At 59.8% G+C, this 21,473-nt stretch overlaps 2 protein-coding genes across 2 annotated transcripts in view; both read right to left on the reverse strand.

Annotated features, from left to right (window-relative positions):
- Positions 1-1,037: 1,037 nt before the first annotated feature.
- LOC144729964 (uncharacterized) lies at positions 1,038-10,739 on the reverse strand. The gene is made up of 5 exons (XM_078610393.1): positions 10,726-10,739; positions 9,900-10,172; positions 3,152-3,202; positions 2,370-2,439; positions 1,038-1,794 (listed from the first exon to the last, which is right to left on the reverse strand). Exons 1-5 carry the CDS (start codon positions 10,737-10,739, stop codon positions 1,066-1,068), a joined length of 1,137 nt encoding a protein of 378 aa, XP_078466519.1. The 3' UTR covers positions 1,038-1,065.
- LOC144730152 (E3 ubiquitin-protein ligase RNF123-like) overlaps positions 10,253-21,473 on the reverse strand; it is a 73,718-nt gene continuing 62,497 nt past the window's right edge. Inside the window, exons 36-39 of the mRNA XM_078610738.1 lie at positions 15,961-16,103; positions 15,393-15,487; positions 14,430-14,515; positions 10,253-11,805 (exon numbers count right to left, since the gene is read on the reverse strand). Of these exons, the coding sequence (XP_078466864.1) occupies positions 11,688-11,805; positions 14,430-14,515; positions 15,393-15,487; positions 15,961-16,103 (442 nt within the window). The 3' untranslated portion in view covers positions 10,253-11,687. The remainder of the gene's footprint in view (positions 11,806-14,429; positions 14,516-15,392; positions 15,488-15,960; positions 16,104-21,473) is intronic.

The following is a 21,473-nucleotide window of genomic DNA, read 5'->3' on the forward strand; positions in this document are numbered from 1 at the left end:
CCACCACCACGACCACCACAACCACGACTACCACCACCACCACGACCACCACCACGACTACCACCACCACGACCACCACCACCACCACGACGACCACCACCACCACGACGACCACTGCCACCACCACGACGACGACCACCACCACCACGACCACCACCACCACGACCACCACCACCACGACTACCACCACCACCACCACGACCACCACCACCACGACTACCACCACCACCACCACCACGACCACCACCACCACCAGGACCACCACCACCACTACCACCACCACCACCACCACGACCACCGCCGCCACCACCACCACCACGACCACTACCACCACGACCACCACCACCACCACTACCACCACCACCACTACCACCACCACCACGACCACCACGACCACCACCACCACCACCACGACCACCACCACCACCACCACGACCACCACGACCACCACCACCACCACTACCACCACCACGACCACCGCCGCCACCACTACCACCACCACCACTACCACCACCACCACTACCACCACCACGACCACCACCACCACTACCACCACCACCACCACCACCACAACCACCACCACCACCACTACCACCACCACGACCACCACCACCACGACTACCACCACCACCACGACCACCACGACCACCACCACCACTACCACCACCACCACGACCACCGCCGCCACCACCACCACCACTACCGCCACCACCACGACCACCACCACCTTTACCACCACCACCACCACCACCACGACCACCACCACTACCGCCACCACCACGACCACCACCACCTCTACCACCACCACCACCACCACGACCACCACCACCACCACCACGACCACCGCCGCCACCACCACCACTACCACCACCACCACGACCACCACCACCACGACCACCACCACTACCACCACCACGACGACCACCACCACCACTACCACCACCACCACCACCACGACGACCACCACCACCACCACTACCACCACCACCACGACCACCACCACCACCACGACGACCACCGCCGCCACCACCACCACCACCACGACCACTGCCGCCGCCGTCACCGCTACCCACGGGCGCCACCGTGCGGTGGAGAGCCCAGCCCACTCTGGGGCGGTGGAACGTTTTGTGGGCGACTGGGGAGTGACTGGGGAGTGACTGAGGAGTAACTGGGAGTGACTGGGAGTGACTGGGAGCAACTGGGAGTGACTGGGAGTGACTGGGAGTGACTGGGAGCGACTTGGAGCGACTGGGAGTGACTGGGGAGTGACTGAGGAGTAACTGGGAGTGACTGGGAGTGACTGGGAGCGACTGGGGAGTGACTGGGAGTGACTGGGAGCAACTGGGAGTGACTGGGAGTGACTGGGAGTGACTGGGAGCGACTTGGAGCGACTGGGAGTGACTGGGGAGTGACTGAGGAGTAACTGGGAGTGACTGGGAGTGACTGGGAGCGACTGGGGAGTGACTGGGAGTGACTGGGAGCAACTGGGAGTGACTGGGAGTGACTGGGAGTGACTGGGAGCGACTGGGAGTGACTGGGGAGTGACTGGGAGTGACTGGGAGTGAATGAGAGTGACTGGGGAGTGACTGGAAGCGACTGGGAGTGATTGGGAGTGACTGGGGAGTGACTGGGGAGTGACTGGGAGTGACTGGGGAGTGACCGGGAGTGACTGGAGAGCGACTGGGAACGACTGGGAGCGACTGGGGAGTGACTGGGAGTGACGGGGGAGTAACTGGGAGCGACTGGGAGCGACTGAGGAGTAACTGGGAGTGACTGGGAGCGGCTGGGGAGTGACTGGGGAGTGATTGGGGAGTGACTGGGAGTGACTGGGAGTGACTGGGGAGTGACTGGGAGCGACTGGGGAGTGACTGGGGAGTGACTGGGAGCGACTGGGAGTGACTGGGGAGTGACTGGGAGTGACTGGGAGTGACTGGGAGCGGCTGGGAGCGACTGGGGAGTGATTGGGGAGTGACTGGGAGCGACTGGGAGTGACTGGGGAGTGACTGGGAGCGACTGGGGAGTGACTGGGGAGTGACTGGGAGCGACTGGGAGTGACTGGGGAGTGACTGGGAGTGACTGGGAGTGACTGGGGAGTGACTGGGAGCGACTGGGGAGTGACTGGGAGCGACTGGGAGTGACTGGGGAGTGACTGGGAGCGACTGGGGAGTGACTGGGAGCGACTGGGGAGTGACTGGGAGTGACTGGGAGTGACTGGGGAGTGACTGGGGAGTGACTGGGAGCGACTGGGGAGTGACTTGGAGTGACTGGGAGTGACTGGGGAGTGACTGGGGAGTGACTGGGAGTGACTGGGAGTGACTGGGAGTGACGGGGGAGTAACTGGGAGCGACTGGGAGCGACTGGGGAGTGACTGGGAGTGACTGGGAGTGACTGGGAGTGACTGGGAGTGACGGGGGAGTAACTGGGAGTGACTGGGAGTGACTGGGAGTGACTGGGGAGTGACTGGGGAGTGACTGGGAGTGACTGGGAGTGACTGGGAGTGACTGGGAGCGGCTGGGAGCGACTGGGGAGTGATTGGGGAGTGACTGGGAGTGACTGGGAGTGACTGGGGAGTGACTGGGGAGTGACTGGGGAGTGACTGGGAGTGACTGGGAGCGACTGGGAGTGACTGGGGAGTGACTGGGGAGCGACTGGGGAGTGACTGGGAGTGACTGGGAGCGACTGGGAGTGACTGGGGAGTGACTGGGAGCGACTGGGGAGTGACTGGGGAGTGATTGGGAGCGACTGGGAGTGACTGGGGAGTGACTGGGAGCGACTGGGGAGTGACTGGGGAGTGACTGGGAGCGACTGGGAGTGACTGGGGAGTGACTGGGAGTGACTGGGGAGTGATTGGGGAGTGACTGGGAGTGACTGGGAGTGACTGGGGAGTGACTGGGAGCGACTGGGGAGTGACTGGGGAGTGACTGGGAGCGACTGGGAGTGACTGGGGAGTGACTGGGAGTGACTGGGAGTGACTGGGGAGTGACTGGGAGCGACTGGGGAGTGACTGGGGAGTGACTGGGAGCGACTGGGAGTGACTGGGAAGTGACTGGGAGTGACTGAGAGTGACTGGGAGTGACTGGGGAGTGATTGGGGAGTGACTGGGAGTGACTGGGGAGTGACTGGGAGCGACTGGGGAGTGACTGGGAGCGACTGGGAGTGACTGGGGAGTGACTGGGAGCGACTGGGGAGTGACTGGGAGCGACTGGGGAGTGACTGGGAGTGACTGGGAGTGACTGGGGAGTGACTGGGGAGTGACTGGGAGTGACTGGGGAGTGACTGGGAGTGACTGAGAGTGACTGGGAGTGACTGGGGAGTGACTGGGAGTGACTGGGGAGTGACTGGGGAGTGACTGGGAGTGACTGGGGAGTGACTGAGAGTGACTGGGAGTGATTGGGGAGTGACTGGGAGCGACTGGGAGTGACTGGGGAGTGACTGGGAGTGACTGGGAGTGACTGGGGAGTGACTGGGAGCGACTGGGGAGTGACTGGGAGTGACTGGGGAGTGACTGGGAGTGACTGAGAGTGACTGGGAGTGACTGGGGAGTGACTGGGAGAGGCGCGCTCCGCACTCCGTGGGTCACCGAGCGGCGTGCGGGTTGGCTGGGGGGGGGGGTCTGGGGGGGGGGGGGCTGGGGGGATAAAGGCGCAGCCGCCTTGCGTCTCCGCCCTCGCTGCCGGCGGAAGAGATTCCCGCAGCGGGGTGGCGCGCGCAACGTGCACGCGCGAGAGAGAGAGACCGGCGATTAGTGGCACGGTGGTTAGCGCGCACTGCGCTACGAACCCTGCGACCCGAGTTTGTGTGCCTGTGCCCGCCTTTAATATGTGCTTGCCAACACTCTGCCTCAACGGTCTTGTTGGACCTGTGTGATTGTGGGAACGTATTTGTGAGTGTGATTGGTTGTAATTGTGTGCTCGGCTCGGGTATCCGGGCGGTCTCCAATACTTTAATTCTTTACATTGTTGTTATTATTTGCTGCCATAACTTTTCACATTTCTCGGTTGTGGCGAGATGTTAACAACCTCGTCTGGTGTACAGAAGGTCGTGGGTTCGATCCCGACCCTGACGCCTGCTGCTGCTGTATATTTGGAGTCTGCGTGTCTCTCTCTCTCTCCCCGTGGTCGCGTGGATTTTTTCCACCGGGTCCTCCGGTTTTCCCTTCCACATTTAACATCAACATCACCACGCCTTTAGAGTGTTTGGCTGCTCAACACGTCCACGTGGTAAGCCACTTCGTTGAGCTATCATTTGTGATCGCCGGGTCGCTTCTAAAAGCAACAGCTACAGAGCTCAGTTGGAGCCTGACCTGGTAAAATAAAACAAAAAAGTTGAGTTTAGTTGAATGTGTGCGTTCGGAGCGGTGGCGCAGCGGTTAGCGCACTTCGGAACTATCCCCGGCGACCCGAATTCGATTCCCGCTCACGGCCAAGATTGGTGACGGATATCCGAACCCGCTCCGGGCATCCGAACCCGCTCCGGGCATCCGCCAGGTCGACTCGACCTTAAGAAAGATGAGAACTGCATCTGGCGCGTTGTCTGAACACCAGCGTTGGGGAGACAAAGGCGGCCGGGCGTGGGTTTGCTGGCCACCCAGCCACTTTAGAGGCGCTGCTGCGACTCGCTAACAGCCCTTGCCCCAACAAGGTGCCTCATTGTCCGACTAATCGCGTGTGCGTGTTCTGTGTTAACAATCCACTTAGGCCAGACCTCGGCGGCACGGCTCGAATATCCCTGCGGTCTCACGTTATTTCATTATTAATGTCGCCGCCGCCGCTGTTGTTGTTATTTAATTATTATTTGCTGTCATCACTTTTCACATTCTCAGTTGTAAATGGAGCTTCGGCTTTTCTCCCGAGTGGTGACGCACACACAAACACACACATACACAAACAAATACATACACACACACACACAAACACACAAATACACACATACACACACAAACACACACAAACATATACACACACATATACAACAACAACAACTGCCATTCGCCACTAAGTGGTAGTGACGTCACCACGACGCTTGTGCCAGGCCATGTGCACCTTGAGGCCACGTGAAGTGTCGAACGCCCGCTGGCAGGAGGTCACGGGGCAGACCCAGGTGCCACGGGTCGACTGACTGAGATGACCGAGATGACTGGCTGATTTAACAGCAGAGGTCTCACTCCGAATTAGTCGAGTGGCAATATATTTTCATCGGTTGCGTAACGCTGTGTGGAAGCTACCTGGTCTGTCGCTCCGCACGAAGCTTCAGGTCTTCTCGGCCAGTCATTCCCTCCCTTCTATACGCTTGCGAAACGTGGACCCCCCTAATGGAGCATCTTCGCCGGTTGGAAACATTTAGGCTGACCTGCCTACGATCCATCCTGACCCAGCCAACGCAGCCTTGCCTGCCGGAGGAGCTCACCGATGGGACTTTGCCCAGATCTTTCAAGGATGTGTGAGCTTCTCACACAATCCAGCCTGGTTTAAACCCAGGATGGATCGTAGGCAGGCCAGCCTAAATGTTTCCAACCGGCGAAGATGCTCCATTAGGGGGGTCCACGTTCCGCAAGCGTATAGAAGGGAGGGAATGACTGTGGCCGAGAAGACCTGAAGCTTCGTGCGGAGCGACAGACCAGGTAGCTTCCACACAGCGTTACGCAACCGATGAAAAGATATTTCCACTCGACTAATTCGGAGTGAGACCTCTGCTGTTAAATCCGAGCCGGTCATGAGCACACTGCCAAGGTATGGGAAACTCTCCACTCTCTCCACTACTGCCCCATCACCGATTGGGAGTTGTGGGGGTGGAGTGTCGGACACACACAAAAACACACACACACCCATACTGTATAATCAAAATCACATCGCATTCCCTAAACACACACACACACAATCAAAATCACATCACTCACACAAAGTCCAAGATCCTCCACATAGCCTTAACAGACTGGAGGATCAAGTTCTGTAAGCGTGCACCTATTTACTATTGAAAAAAACACGATTCCTACCAAAGTTAAACTTTGTTGGGGCAAGTGCTGTTAGCGAGTAGCAAGCACCAGCGAAGGCCGGATCGTCGCACGAGGGGGTGGAGTGGCCACCAACAGCACTTGCCCCAACAGTCCGTCAAGGCTATACGGGGGATCTTTGTCCACCCGTTTCCGTCTGTATTTACCCGTGTCCGTGTGTCCGTGTCGCTTCTGTTTCCCCAAGGGGCGATGTTTTTACGACTCCCGACCAGGGCACTCATTCGCGGCTGAGTCAACCAAGGACCGCTTCGATGTTCGCCACCGTTGTAAGGTCGCGTGCAGAAATCCAACTCGGGTCACCGGGGTTCGCAGCGCGGCGCTAACCACAGCGCCACCGCTCCCCACGCAGTCGCTGGCGCAACCTCTGGGGGGGGGGGGAGTTTTTGTTGTTTTTGTTGCGGCAGAAACGAGCGCGCGGCGACATCCTGAGAAACGCGTTCATGTTCCACGCTAACGGAGAGTTCGACTGGCACATGTTGCATACAACATCATGTATGTTGCGGGTAACACGCGTGTCTGTTGTGCATGTTGCGTACAACACGCGTGTCTGTTGTGCATGTTGCTTACAACACGCGTGTCTGTCGTGCATGTTGCCTACAACACGCGTGTCTGTCGTGCATGTTGCCTACAACACGCGTGTCTGTCGTGCATGTTGCCTACAACACGCGTGTCTGTCGTGCATGTTGCCTACAACACGCGTGTCTCTTGTACATGTTGCTTACAACACGCGTGTCTGTTGTGCATGTTGCATACAACACGCGTGTCTGTTGTGCATGTTGCCTACAACACGCGTGTCTGTTGTGCATGTTGCATACAACACGCGTGTCTGTCGTGCATGTTGCCTACAACACGCGTGTCTGTCGTGCATGTTGCCTACAACACGCGTGTCTGTCGTGTATGTTGCGGGCAACACGCGTGTCTGTTGTGCATGTTGCATACAACGGTGCTGGTCACCCACTCCCTCGCTAACAGCACTTGCCCCCCATAGCCTGTTGGCTACACGGGGGATCTTTGCCTCTGCCTCTCTCCCCGGTCTGATTGTCTCTGTGATGCACAGATGGAATGTCACATATCGGATTTGGCATCGCGCTCCGAAGTGTAGAGGGGGACGGGGGGGGAAGAAAACCCGACACAGAGTCGGCTCGATCTGATCGCATCGCTGCCGCTGATCAACACCCAGAATTTCCGGAAACTCAGCAGCAAATATCTTCAACAAAGATCGGGGCATACTTCTGTTTGTTGTTGCGGGGATCAAAGACGTTTCGGGGTTCGAAAGGGTGGGGAGCGGGGGCCTTTGGGATCGTTTTAGTTAAACTATTTTTTTTGTTACAGCCGCTGGAGTGCCAGGCTAGGTGCACGTGTTGTGTGAAGGGCTGTCGCTGGCCGGCAGCGAGGCACCAGCTGCGCTCAGCGCGGCCATCCTCGCTGCGTTTTATGCTACCAGCGCTCCGCTCGTTGTTGTGAGAGTAGCTCCTCCGTCCTACGTTGTTGTTAAAACTAAACTAGTTTTTGTTTTACCACTTTAGGGCCCACTGAGCTACGAAGATACATTTTTAAGAAGCGACCTGGCGATCACAGACGATGGGCTCAAGGAAAGCGTCTCATCATCACGCCGACAGTCATAGCAGCAGACAAAATACTAAACGTGGAGGCAGAGAAAAATCCACGCGACCACGGGGAGAGAGACACCGCAAACTCCAAATACACAGCAGCAGCAGCCGTCAAGGGTCGAGGGATCGAACCCACGACTACGTGCACACCAGGCGAGGTGGTCACATCGCGCAACCGTGACGCCTCCCCACGTCAGAGGCACGGACCCAGTTTAGTGACAAATTGTCGACGAGGAACCCCGAAGAGAAAACCCCTCGAGTTGTGGGGGTTTTTGTTTCTCTCTCTTTGAATCAAAGTCACCACCACCATGGGCCTGCAAAGACAAATATCCCCCGTGTAGCCTTAACAGACTGTAGGGGCAAGTGCTGTTAGTGAGCATCGGGCTGCACACACAAAGACACACACACGCCCAGACACACACACACGCAGACACACACGCACACACACGCACGCACACAGACACACGCACACAGACACACGCACACAGACACGCACACAGACACGCACACAGACACACACACGCACACAGACACACGCACACACGGACGCACAAAGACACACACACGCACACAGACACACGCACGCACACAGACACACACGCACGCACAAAGACACACACACGCACACAGACACACGCACACACGAACGCACAAAGACACACGCACGAACACAGGCACACACACACACGCTCTTGCCCAGGTGAGACCGCAACAGAGACCAGTATAGAAGTCACATTTGCAAGAGGGACCTGAAGGGGGAAGGAGTCGGGGTCCGCCCGTGGCCACGTGGATTGTCTCCGGCTCCTCCGGTTTCCCCCTCCACATTTAGAATCGTCGTCCATTTCGATAATTTGGCTGCTATGAATTTCCACATTACAGAATCAACGTCATGCGTTTCGGAGTGTTTTGGCGACTGCTGTACATTCCCACGCGATGCTGAGAAGCCACTCGGTGAAAGCGATCATTGGTGGTCGCCAGGCCGCTCCTGACACAGAGCTACAGCTCAGTGGGGCCTTACCAAGTAAAGTCGTTGAAGACGATTGCTGCTGTTTCTGTTTGTGTAATTATTTCAAATTGTGCAGTCTGCGGTGTCACTTTACAAATCTGGACCTTAACACCGGCGCACGACCAGCCGACTCCTACCCATGGCAGCCACCGGCATCTTTAACGCCCCGCGCGAGCGAAGCAGACGGCGTGTGGCTTCACGACCATCGCGGCCCACCGCACTGTTAACCAGGGCGGCCGCCTGGCTCGGCCGAACCGGGGAACGGTGGTGCAGCGGTTAGCGCACCGTGCACTACGAACCCGGCGACCCCAAGTTCCATTCCTGGCCACGTAAAAAAAACACATCATTCGTTGGCAATTTTCAGAACCGGTCCTGGTTCTCTCCTCTAGGTCAATTCAGCCTTAAACGATTGCAATTCAACTACTTGGCGAATCGAGGAGGCAAGCGGACGGCACTTGCCTCAACGGTCCGTGTAGGCTCCACGGGGCACCTTTGTCTTTGTGTGCAGTACATGTTCTTTGCGCAACGCGGGCTGCGGCACAAACACAGAGCCGCCTCCTGTGTCCCTCCCAGGCACGCCCAGAGCTCGGCGCCAGGCGACATCGTTTCCGCGTTTCTGAGACCGAAACTCTGGGGCTTGGCTCCCAACTTTGTTGCCTCGTCACTCCGTTGGGGTGTGGTGGCCGACGTCTCTCGCTCGATCTCGAGCCGTGGGCCAGTGGCTCGGCACAGACCTCCCACCCACCCCCGTCGACCCGCTCAACCATTCCTCCGCTCACCCAAACCAACCATCCCACCGCTCTACCTATCCACCCACGAACTCAACCCACACTAAATCACCCACTCACCCGCCCGTGTCCACTTACCAGCTGTAGCACAGTTATTGTGCACATGGGTGGGCCAATGGGTGGCTGAGAACAGGGTGCGGAGTGGTGGCACAGGGTCCGGAGTGGTGGCGCAGGGTGTCATTGGGGCTTGCAAAGGGGCCTCCTGAGTTGGCCGCTGGCGTGAGGCCGACTCTGCCGAGGGTTAAATACCCAGGCGGGCAGACGACGAGCGAGGGCCGAGACTCCACTCGCCGTGGCTCCGTTTGCTGCGGCACTAAAGCCGCACGCTGATGGAATGAATCGATGACGCGGCCACGTGGCCCGCGCTCAGAGTTCCTTAAAATCCGCACTGGCGTAGACGAGGTGGTCAGGGGCACGCGCGGAGGCACAGAGTGAACGGGCTGGCATCGGGCCCGCGTTGGCACAGCCCGTTGGCAGTGGCGCACCGAGCGAGCGGCGGCACGGCGGTTGGCAGGTCGCGGCGGCGCCGTGGCCACCTGCGCCCACGCAGCCCCACGGCGCCCTTCCCCGCGGGGTGAGGCGGGTGCGCGGCGAGGAGGGCCTCGGCTACGCCGCCGCCAACGCCGCGAGCGACGGGGGTAACGCCGACACGGCAGCGGCACGGAATGAACCCGGCAGTGGCGCCACCGCCGGAGACGGGCAGAGACGTCCCCGCCCCCTCCCCCGTGGGGCTCGGGTCTCCGGCCAAGACTCGGGAGCTGCGGAGCCGGAGGATGGGGGGGGGGGGTCACCGCACTCCGCGGACGCCGCGTGGAAGGAACGCGGAGACACGGGGCGCTTCGAGTAAAACCACCACCACCAGCGGCAGCGGCGGCGGCACCATCGCTGTTTATTGTTGAGAGCCGCCCACGAGGCCGCTGGTGCGGCACGGGGGGGGGGGGGCTGAGGGGGGGGTGCACGCGGTGGTTATAGTCGTGCCGCGCTTCACCTGCATGCGGTTATCGTCGTCGTCATCATCATCGTCGTCGTTATTATTATTATCTTAAAAGCCGATTCACTCGATCGCAAAGGCACCGCCGCGCGCGATTACGCGGGCGACGTTTAAAAAGAACGGACGTTCCGGGTAATGGACCTGCCCCCCCCCTCACACGTGACAAGGGACTACAGCCACCCCCCCGCAGTCGCTTCGTGCGCCTGAGGGAGCTCTTTGGGGTGAGGGCGGGGCACTCCCCCACAAGCCCCGGGGGAGCTTTTATTGCGGGGGGGTGCGGGGGACGTCGGAGCGGCGCTCCCCAAGAGCCGTCCCCCCACCCCGGGCCCCCCATGGTGCGTGAGCCCGGGGGGCCCAGGACCAATGCCACGTAGGTGCTGTCCCCCCCCCCCCCCCCGTTCCTATACTCACCGGCGACAACGCCGGCCCCGTCGTGTCGATCCCTCTTGTGAGCGCGGCTCGGGGGGGGGGGGTGGTTAAATGCTCCTGGTCGGCCCTGTATAAGTATATATGGTAGAGGCACGTGACGTACACACGCACGTTGACGGTTGGAGGAGCTGTCAAGGATTTGATTGAAGCAAACACGATTGTGTGTTTGTGCCGCTTGTCTCGGGCGTTCCGATTGGTGTGTCCCACTCGCCTGTCTGCGGAACGGCTGCGCTGGCTTTGTATGAATGTATGAGATTGTTGGCACGCGTGAAGCGAAGCCAGTTATGTATCGCGAGATTCACAATTAGCGTTACTCGACGAATCGCTTACACGACAGACATGTGTGTGCGTGTGTCAAGGTACGTGTGTGTGTGTGTGTGAGAGAGGCTATGAGTGAACGAGGGTGAGCGAGGGTGGGCGGAAATGCGCGTGGTGAGCATTGCAGTTGGCGGTAGCGAGTGTGACGGGCGATTGTGGTGAGCGCTGCACTCGGTGAGCGTGGGTGAGCAGGCGAGTGTGGCGAGTGTGGGCTTGCCAGAGGTGAATGTGGCGAGCGTGGTGAGCGAGAGTGAACATGGTGAGCCTGGTGAGAGTGGGTTATCAGGAGGTGAGCGAGCGTGGTGAGCGAGAGTGAACATGGCGAGCGTGGTGAGAGTGGGTTAGCAGGAGGTGAGCGAGCGTGGTGAGCGAGAGTGAACATGGTGAGCGAGAGTGAACATGGCGAGCGTGGTGAGCGAGAGTGAACATGGCAAGCGTGGTGAGAGTGGGTTATCAGGAGGTGAGCGAGCGTGGTGAGAGTGGGTTATCAGTAGGTGAGCAAGCGTGGTGAGCGAGCGTGGTGAGCGAGCGAGCGCTAGGGGCCGGTGGGCGTGCAGGCGGGGGGGGTCTTGGTGTAGGCCTCCACGGCCGTGACGGGCGCCTTGCAGAAGAAGCACTCCTTGTTGTTCATCAGGTGCTGGCGGATGCACGCCCTGGGGGGAGGGGGGCGGGGGGGGGGGCACACGGCGGGTTTAGAGCCACGCGGACGCCACGGCAGTGCAGCCAACGCAGCGGCGCCGCGACACGCGGACAACGGGAGAGACGCAGTCAACTAGAACAGTCAACTAGTAGTCAACTAGTAGTCAACTAGAATAGTCAACTAGAACAGTCAACTAGTAGTCAACTAGAACAGTCAACTAGAACGAATGCAGCGGCCCCGCGAGGATGCCGGTCCTCCCACACCCCCTGCTCCCCCCTTTGCTCTTATTTACTTCCAAAGTTTCCTCCCCCCCGTCCCCCGTCCCCCGTGGGCCCGTGGGAGACCAACGGGACGCTCGGTGCGAACGCAACGCAACCCGCGGACACGGGGAGGGGTGGCGGGGGGGGGGGGACTCGAACACGGAGGGCCGACGCACGCGACAGCCGGTGGTGGGGGGGGGAGGGGGGAGCGGCCGCATGTACGACGCATCTGTTTGTGCGTCACCAAAGGGCGGCACGGGATGGCGACCACGTGCCCGGCCGTTCCTGGCTCCCGCGCGGCCTTTCCACCGTAACTTAACCATCGCCGTCGCCCAATGGAACCCATCGCTTCGAAATTAAATTTGGCTCCGCAAGAATTTAGTTGGGGGCCTCGCGTGTGTGCGAGCCTGCGTGGTGCCACGGGGTTCAGGTGGGGCTTCCCTGACGGTGTGCGATGTCCCTGTCAAGGTGGTTGGCGCTTGCTGTGTGCCTGGCACCGTGGCCAAGCTGCAAACATGCGCATGATTAACGCATTTGAGAAGGGTCAGGCGAACGAATTGGTGAGCGAGAGGGCGAGTGAGTTGGCGAGCAAGTGGGCGGGCGAGTGGGCGAGCGAGTGGGTGAGCGAGTTGGCGAGCGAGTTGGCGAGCGAGTGGGCGAGCGAGTGGGAGAGCGAATGGGCGAGCGAGTGGGCGAGCGAGTTGGTGAGCGAGTTGGCGATCGAGTGGGCGAGCGAGTCGGTGAGCGAGTGGGCAAGCGAGTTGGTGAGCGAGTGGGCGAGCGAGTTGGCGATTGAGTGGGCGATCAAGTTGGTGAGCGAGTTGGCGAGCGAGTGGACAAGCGACTGGGCGGGTGCTCGCAGGGAGTGACCGATCCCAACGTCATTCACAGTCACAGGAACAAAGTCCCGTGAAGTTGCTTCACGCCGAGCCTCAAGACTCCACTGGGATCCTGCGTCACGACGGGAGTCTCCGGCTCCACGCCGAAGGGAACCGGAGAACCCGGGGGGGGGGGGGGGGAGGATGCTCGATGCACTGCACGTGACGGACTCGCAAACTCATTTTTTGTACTGACATCCGATGGCCACGTCAAGAGCCCATCGGTTTCAGAGATCCGTGTGATCCACCAACTCTCGCCCCTCTCCAAACGCGCCGGGTCTCGCTACGCGCTCGCCATCCCCCCCCCCGCCCGGGGGTTCCCGGCTTCCCGGCCGATGCCACCGGGGGCCACGCAGTGCTCAGGCCCGGATCTCGGGACGTCGGTGAACAAACCGCGCGTGTCACTAACGCGCGTGTCGCCAACGCGCGTGTCGCCAACGCGCGTGTCGCCAACGCGCGTGTCGCCAACGCGCGTGTCGCCAACGCGCGTGTCGCCAACGCGCGTGTCGCTACCGCGCGTGTCGCTACCGCGCGTGTCGCCAAAGCGCGTGTCGCTACCGCGCGTGTCGCTAACGCGCGTGTTGCTACCGCGCGTGTCGCTACCGCGCGTGTCGCTAACGCGCGTGTCGCCAAAGCGCGTGTCGCTAACGCGCGTGTCGCCAACGCGCGTGTCGCCAAAGCGCGTGTCGCCAAAGCACGTGTCGCTAACGCGCGTGTCGCCAACGCGTCATTCTGTTTTCACTTTCCACAGTGCGAGCTTGTCTGTTACTCAATATCTACTCGGGGGTCAACTGTTCGCATGCCGATGTAATTCTGTCCATCTGGAAAACCGTGTCATCGCTATCCCCGTCGCTTCTACGAGCGCCCCGTGGTTGTACAGCGCACGGTGTCCGTGTGCTGTCTATAAATGTCGTTCGACTCCACGCCTCCGGATTTATCCGCGTGTGCGCTCTGGAGAAGGGTCGTTGGCCGAAACGTCGCCTGCTACATCTTGTTTCTCCTCTGAAGGCCACGGTGTTCTTAGTGAGAGTGCTGAGTTGTCATTGTTCGTTCCCTCCCCCGGCTCCCAGCGGTGGGGGTGTGTGGGGTGTGTGGGGGTGTGTGGGGGGGGGGATTGTGGGTGTGGGGGGGTGTGTGGGGGGGGGGGATTGTGGGTGTGGGAGGGTGTGTGGGGGGTGGGTGTGTGTGTGTGTGTGGGGGGGTGAGTGGGGTGTGTGGGGTGTGTGGGGGGGTGTGTGGGGTGTGGGTGTGTGGGGGTGTGGGGGGGGTGTGGGGTGTGTGGGGTGTGGGTGTGTGGAGTGTGGGTGTGTGGGGGTGTGGGGGGGGGTGTGGGGTGTGTGTGGGGGGTGGGTGTGTGGGGTGTGGGTGTGTGGGGTGTGTGGGGGGGGTGTGGGGTGTGGGTGTGTGGGGGGGTGTGTGGGTGTGTGGGGGGGTGTGTGGGTGTGTGGGGTGTGGGAGTGTGGGGGGGGGTGTATTGGGTGGGGCGGGAGGACACTCACATGCAGGACTTGTGGGTGCACGGCTGGAAGAGGGCGGAGATGGGGTGGGCGTAGCAGATGGGGCACAGGTCCTCCTCGTCCGTGGGCTGCGGCGACAACGCCACCGGCGGTCAGCGCCACCGGCGCCAGCGCCGAGAGCGGCGCCGCGGATTCCATCCCGTCCCGTTGTTGCCGCCCCGTTTATGTCGTCTCCCCGTCTGTGAGTCTCATCGGTTCTATCGGCCGTCTCCGTGACGGTCGCGACGTCAGCGAATCGACGATGATCGTGACGTCAGAAAATCGATAATGATCGTGACGTCAGCGAATCGACGATGATCGTGACGTCAGAAAATCGATAATGATCGTGACGTCAGCGAATCGAAAATTATTGTTACGTCAGATAATCGATAATGATCGTGACGTCAGCGAATCGACGATGATCGTGACGTCAGAAAATCGACGATGATCGTAACGTCAGATAATCGAAAATTATTGTTACGTCAGATAATCGATAATGATCGTGATGTCAGCGAATCGATAATGATCATGATGTCAGCGAATCGAAAATGATCGTGATGTCAGCGAATCGACGATGATCGTGACGTCAGAAAATCGACGATGATCGTAACGTCAGATAATCGAAAATTATTGTTACGTCAGATAATCGATAATGATCGTGATGTCAGCGAATCGATAATGATCATGATGTCAGCGAATCGAAAATGATCGTGATGTCAGCGAATCGACGATGATCGTGATGTCAGCGAATCGACGATGATCGTGACATCAGAAAATGTATAATGATCATGACGTCAGCAAATCGATGATCATTGTGAATCCTGCCATGTCGAACCATCATCGCAATCACCACCACCACCACAATTACCACCATACCACTGCCGCCACCACGATCGTCACCACCACCACCAACCGACACCACCGGCCGCCGTACCGTGCTCGGGAGAAACAGGAAGTTGCGGTTACCATGGCAGCGGCGGCAGCTTGCTTGGTCTCGTCGCTGAGCCGAGCGATCATCTTCCTCACCTTCTCCACCTCCTCGCCGCTAACGAAGTCCACGTCTGTGGGGGGGCGAGGGGAGCGTTGTGCGGTTTGTTGTTGTGCGGTCCCGACGGGGTCTCACGGACTCCACGTACCCCACGGTCCCACCGACCCCACACAAACAACAACGCCGGTTCTCACGGCGGCGGTCCCAACGCAACCGCGGCGCGACGCGGTGCGGTGCCACGCGGTGTTCCACACAGCCGCGGGGTGCGGTGCTGTCCGGCGTTCCGGCAGAGCGCCGCGGTAGTGCGGTGCGCTAGTGTGGTGCCGTAGTGCGGTGTCCCACAGAGCAGTAGTGTGGTAGAGCAGTAGTGTGGTAGTGCAGTAGTGCAGTAGTGTGGTAGTGCGGTCGTGTGGTGCCATAGTCAGTGCCGTCGTGCTGGGCCACGGTGCCGCGTGGAGGTGCGATGGTGCGGTGGTGCGGTGGTGCGGTGGTGCGATGTGGTGGTGCGGTGGTGCGATGCGGTGGTGTGGTGGTGCGGCCACCCACAGCTGCACAGGGAGAAGCGCTTGTCGGGCGTGGCTGCCCCCCGTGGGCGCTCCGGCTCGTGCGTCGTCTCCCCCAGCAGGTACTGGACGCAGCGCAGCTGGAAGCAGGGGTCGGCCAGCAGGGCGCGCGACGCCCTCTCCGCACTGTGACGCACAAACAAAGATCCCCCATATAGTCTTGACAGACTGCTGGGGCAAGTGCTGTTCGCGAGGGGGTGGGTGGCCAGCACCACGCCCGACAGCCTTTGTCTCCCCAGTGGCGATGTTTACACATCGCACCAGGTTCTCATTTGAGGCCGAGTCGACCTAGGGGAGGCCGAGGACCGGTTCAGATAATCGTCACTGGTGTTGGCCGTGAGCGGGAATCGAAACCAGATCGCCGGGTTCATAGCGCAGCGCGCTACCCGCTACACTACCGCTCCCACACACACATGTACACACACAGACACACACACACAGACACACGCACACACCCACACACAAACACACACACACACACAGACACACACACACACACACCCACACACACACAGACACGCACACGTTTGTGTTGTTTTGTTTCCCGTTTGTAATCTCATTTGTTCTATTGGCCATATCCATAATAATCGTGTCATCAGTGAATCGATGATCGTGACGTCTGCGAATCGATACTCATTGTGACGTTAGTAAATCGATAATGATCGTGACGTCAGGGATTCGATAATGATTGTAACATCACGAAACAACGATCGTGTCGTTAGAAAATCGATAAGAATCGTGACGTCAGCAAGTCAATAAGCATAGTGACATCAGGAAATCACTAAAAATGGTGACGTCAGCGCGTGCCCGCACACGTCCGACAGGCCGTTGGGGCGAGCGGCGTTTTGCGAGCGCCCATCGAGGCCGGCACGGCGCACGCCCGGGAGCGGCGGTGTGGCCGCCCCACGCCCCGGGGGGCGGGGTGCTCGTGTGGAGACAGCGCCCCGGGGGGCGGCATTCGACGTCGAGTCGACCCCGCTGGGAGGGCCACTGCCGGTGGCGGCCACGAGTGGGAACTCGTGTAACTCGCGTCGCCGGGTGAGCAATGAGCAGTGAGCCGCGCGAGCCGCCACCGCGTCGTCGAGGGCAGCGGCCCCCAACCTTGTGGGCACCAGGGGGGGGGGGGGTCATCATTGGGTCTTTTCAAAGAAGCTCTCCAGCGACGTTTTTTTTAACTCATCGTGGCTCGGGGTTAGAGCTTGTGGGCTCACCAACACCGTGACTGAGACGAGCGCGCAGTGCGGGAGAGAGGCGCCAAGTGGTCAATAATAAAACAATGGGGGTGGGGGGCACGCGCGGACCCACCGCTCTCACCTCCTGCTGCTGTGCGGCCCCGTTCCTAACAGGCCACGGGCCGCTACCGGTCCGCGGCCCGGGGGTTGGGGAGCCCTGGTCTAGATTACAATAACAAACCCCCGGTGGTCGCCATGGGCACGACCTCCCATCGTGCCTTGCACGCACGCCACGTGACCTTCTCCATCCCCCCACGTCGCACGCACGGCGCTCTCAGCCTCGTCGCCTCCCACCGCACCGCCACTCCCCCACCGCACGCACGCGTGCGTTGGCACGCCGCAACGCGCTGGCGCGTGCCGGCGTGTTTGCACCTGCCCGCCCGCGATAACCGAGGCAGCGTGCGTCGGCCAAACGCGCCGACATTGGCACCGGCGACGGCAAGGACGCGGCAGGCAGCGTAACCCGGCGGGCGAGCGTCAAGAGACGGCCTTCAGAAGTAACGTGGGCCCGCGACGCTCTTCTTATTCCAGGGGGGGCCCTGGGTCACGAGGAAGAGTGCAGAGCCCAGATAATCATCGTCACCCTCAGGCCCGTGTTGGTCACGAGCGGTTATTTTTTTTTACCATGACCTTCATTTATCTGGCCTGGTGTGGTTCAGCGGTAAGGCCCAGTGGCTAACAATTGTAAAGGTCACACCCAATCGGAGGTGCGGGGGAAGTGAACAGCTAGTGTGCTATGGGTGGACTCGCCCCCGCCATAGGAACATGGCATTTCCACGACTGGCTCAGAGGGCTGTAAAGAGGAGATGCGGCACGGCCGACAGATCGCTCGACTTTGGCTCTCACATTCGTCGTTTTCTCGGAAAAATTCCAGCTCTGAGAATTTACAAAAAACCTTGCGCCCGCCTCTGCCGAGCCTCAAAACGCCACTGTGCAGCACGGCAAGTGGGCCAGTGCCGCCCTCCCCCGCGTGCGGTCACTCGAAGGCATCGCAGGAGGTCGCTCTGCGACGTCCGCTTCCGCCGGCCCCTTCTCTAACCCGGAGAGGGGTGGGGGGCAGCGGGGGGGGTCGAGCCGCTCGCAGAGAGAGCTCCGTGCCGATTCTACGTCTCGCGATGGTTCCCCTTACGTGATGCGAGAGCACGTTTTATTACCCTGCTCCGGGCGCCGCCCTCCAATAAACTGGTTTTCTGAAACAAACTAAACTATTTTTACTTGACAAACAATGCACAACGCTAAACGCCCCCATCCCACCCCAACAACAATTAATCTCGAAACTTTTTATTTTAGCAGGTAAGGCCCCACTGAGCTGTGAGCTCTTTTCAGAAGCGAGCTGGCGATCACAAATGATAGCTCAACGAAGTGGCTCATCATCGCGTGGACATTTATAGCAGCCAAGTACTCTAAAGGGACGATGATTCTAAATGTGGAGGGGGGGGACCAGAGAAAAATCCACACCACCAAGGAGAGAGAGACACCGCAAACTCAACATATACAGCAGGCATCAGGGTCGGGATCAAACCCACAACTTCCTGCATACCAGGCGAGGCAGTTGACATCTCGCCGTGGTGGCGCCCCAAACCCCTCACGCGTTGCCGCAGAGCATTGTGGGTAAAGCGGTACGATCGGAGCGGATTTGCGATTCGTTTTGCCCCCCCAGCCCACGGGGCCGCGCGCACCCCGATGTCGCCCAGCGACGTCGAAAACCGGCGGAGGGAGTCGCCTCGCAGCCTACGGGTTCCAACCTCGGCGGTGGCGGCAGTCCCGCCTCACGGCAACAAGGGCCTGGGGGTTCGATTCCCCCTCGAGCTGCGTGGGCTTCCTCCGAGTCCTCTCCGTTCCTCCTCCCGTAGCCGAACCCACGCACGCGGTGCAACTGGCATCGGCCGAAACATTGCAAAAGCTCAAAAAAACTACCTGCAATTGACTCAATTGGGAATCACTCACAGCAGCAGCAGCAGCAGCGCCAACATCGATTCCCCCCTACTGCGGAAACTGGGCAGGACCCTACTGAAAATGTGTCTTGAGGCTTTCCTGGGTAAACGAGTGAAATCATAATAATGGACACGTATGTACGCTGAACTTCTTTCGGGCCGCACGTAGCCGACCGTGCTGAATCGGAGGTGCGGGGGAAGGACAATGTGTGAAGTGATAATAGTCACACGACCACCTTGCTCTTTTCGACAACCCCCATCATCTCCGAACGGCACCTCATCACGCCGATGTCTCCGCTCCGAAGAGCGAGCGGAGGTCATCGCAACTCGCACGCGCGCGCCACGATTGCCATTGATCGGCACCGGCGGAGGCGCTCGCGTGTGCACGTGTGTGTGTGTGCCCACGTGCGTGTGTGTGTCTACGTGCGTGCGTATGAGCGTGTGCACGTGTGTGTGTGAGCGTGTCCACGTGCGTGTGTGTGTGCGAGCGTGTCCATGTGTGTGTGTGTATGAGCGTGTCCACGTGTGTGTGTGTGTATGAGCGTGTCCACGTGTGTGTGTGTGTGCGAGCGTGTCCATGTGTGTGTGTGTATGAGTGTGTCCACGTGTGTGTGTGTATGAGCGTGTCCACGTGTGTGTGTGTATGAGCGTGTCCACGTGTGTGTGTGTGTATGAGCGTGTCCACGTGTGTGTGTGTGTGTGCGAGCGTGTCCATGTGTGTGTGTGTATGAGCGTGTCCACGTGTGTGTGTGTGTATGAGCGTGTCCATGTGTGTGTGTGTATGAGTGTGTCCACGTGTGTGTGTGTGAGCGTGTGCACGTGTGTGTGTGTGTGTGTGCGAGCGTGTCCATGTGTGTGTGTGCGAGCGTGTCCATGTGTGTGTGTGTATGAGCGTGTGCACACGTGTGTGTGTGAGCGTGTGCACGTGTGTGTATGAGCGTGTCCATGTGTGTGTGTGTATGAGTGTGTCCACGTGTGTGTGTGTATGAGCGTGTCCATGTGTGTGTGTGTATGAGTGTGTCCACGTGTGTGTGTGTGTGAGCGTGTGCACGTGTGTGTGTGTGTGTGCGAGCGTGTCCATGTGTGTGTGTGCGAGCGTGTCCATGTGTGTGTGTATGAGCGTGTGCACGTGTGTGTGTGAGCGTGTGCACGTGTGTGTGTGTGTGCGAGCGTGTCCATGTGTGTGTGTGTGTATGAGCGTGTCCGCGTGTGTGTGTGCGAGCGTGTGCACGTGCATGTGTATGAGCGTGTCCATGTGTGCGTGTGTGCGAGCGTGTCCACGTGCATGTGTGTGTGCGAGCGTGTCCACGTGCATGTGCGTGTGCGAGCGTGTCCATGTGTGTGTGTGTGTGAGCATGTCCACGCGAGCGCCCGCGCGTGTTAGCGTCGCTCCGAGACCGCGCAATTAGCCGTAGCCATGGGCTGAGAGGCAGAGCAGGAAAAACAAGTGCAGTGGGCTTTGCGGTTGCCTCCGTCGGCCTCAGTTCGGCGTCTGCAAAGTCGCGAGCCATAGACGCAAACCCAGCGTGGGACGATGATGCGCGTGGTCGCGAGCACGCGCGATTGTGTGTGGCGCCTTCATAGGTGTTACTCGTGAACAGCGGCGGTGTCGCGGTGAGCGCGCTGCGCTACGAACCCAGCGACCCGAGTTCGGTTCCCGCTCACGGCCAACACCGGCGAGTATTATCTGAACCGGTCCTGGGCCTCCCCTAGGTCGACTCGGCCTCAAATGAGTACCTGGCGCGGTGTGTAAACACCGCCACTGGGGAGACAAAGGTGGTCGGGTGTGGCAGTGCCCCCTATTTCTCACATGAGGGTCCTGCCGCTGCGTTGGGAAGTTTGGCCAATCGCGTTCACGAGAGAGTTGTGCTTCGTGTGAGAGGAGAACCCAGACATAGACTCACACTCAAACACTCACAAACGACAACGATCCCCCGTGTAGCCTGAACAGACTGTTGGGCAAGTGTTGTTAGCGAGCACCTATGACGATAAAAGGATGGATGGCCAGCACCACGCCCGGCCGCCTTTGTCTCCTCAGTGGCAATGCTTAGACACTACACCTGGTACCAATTTGAGGCTGAGTCGACGGAGGGGAGGCCCGGGACCAGTTGGATTATCGTCACTGGTGTTGTTGGCCGTGAGGAGGTACCGCTCCCCAATGATACTCACAAAGACAAAGCTCCCCCAGGATAGCTTTAATAGACTGATGGGACAAGGGCTGTTCGCGAGCAGCACCGATGAAGGTCGGAACGGCACACGAGGGGTGGGTGGCCAGCATTGCGCCCGGCTGAGACACACACTCACTCACAGGCACGTACACCAGTCACACC

The sequence above is a fragment of the Lampetra planeri genome, chromosome 34 (assembly GCF_965212315.1).
Source record: "Lampetra planeri chromosome 34, kcLamPlan1.2.h2, whole genome shotgun sequence".
Taxonomy (NCBI): Eukaryota; Metazoa; Chordata; class Hyperoartia; order Petromyzontiformes; family Petromyzontidae; genus Lampetra; species Lampetra planeri.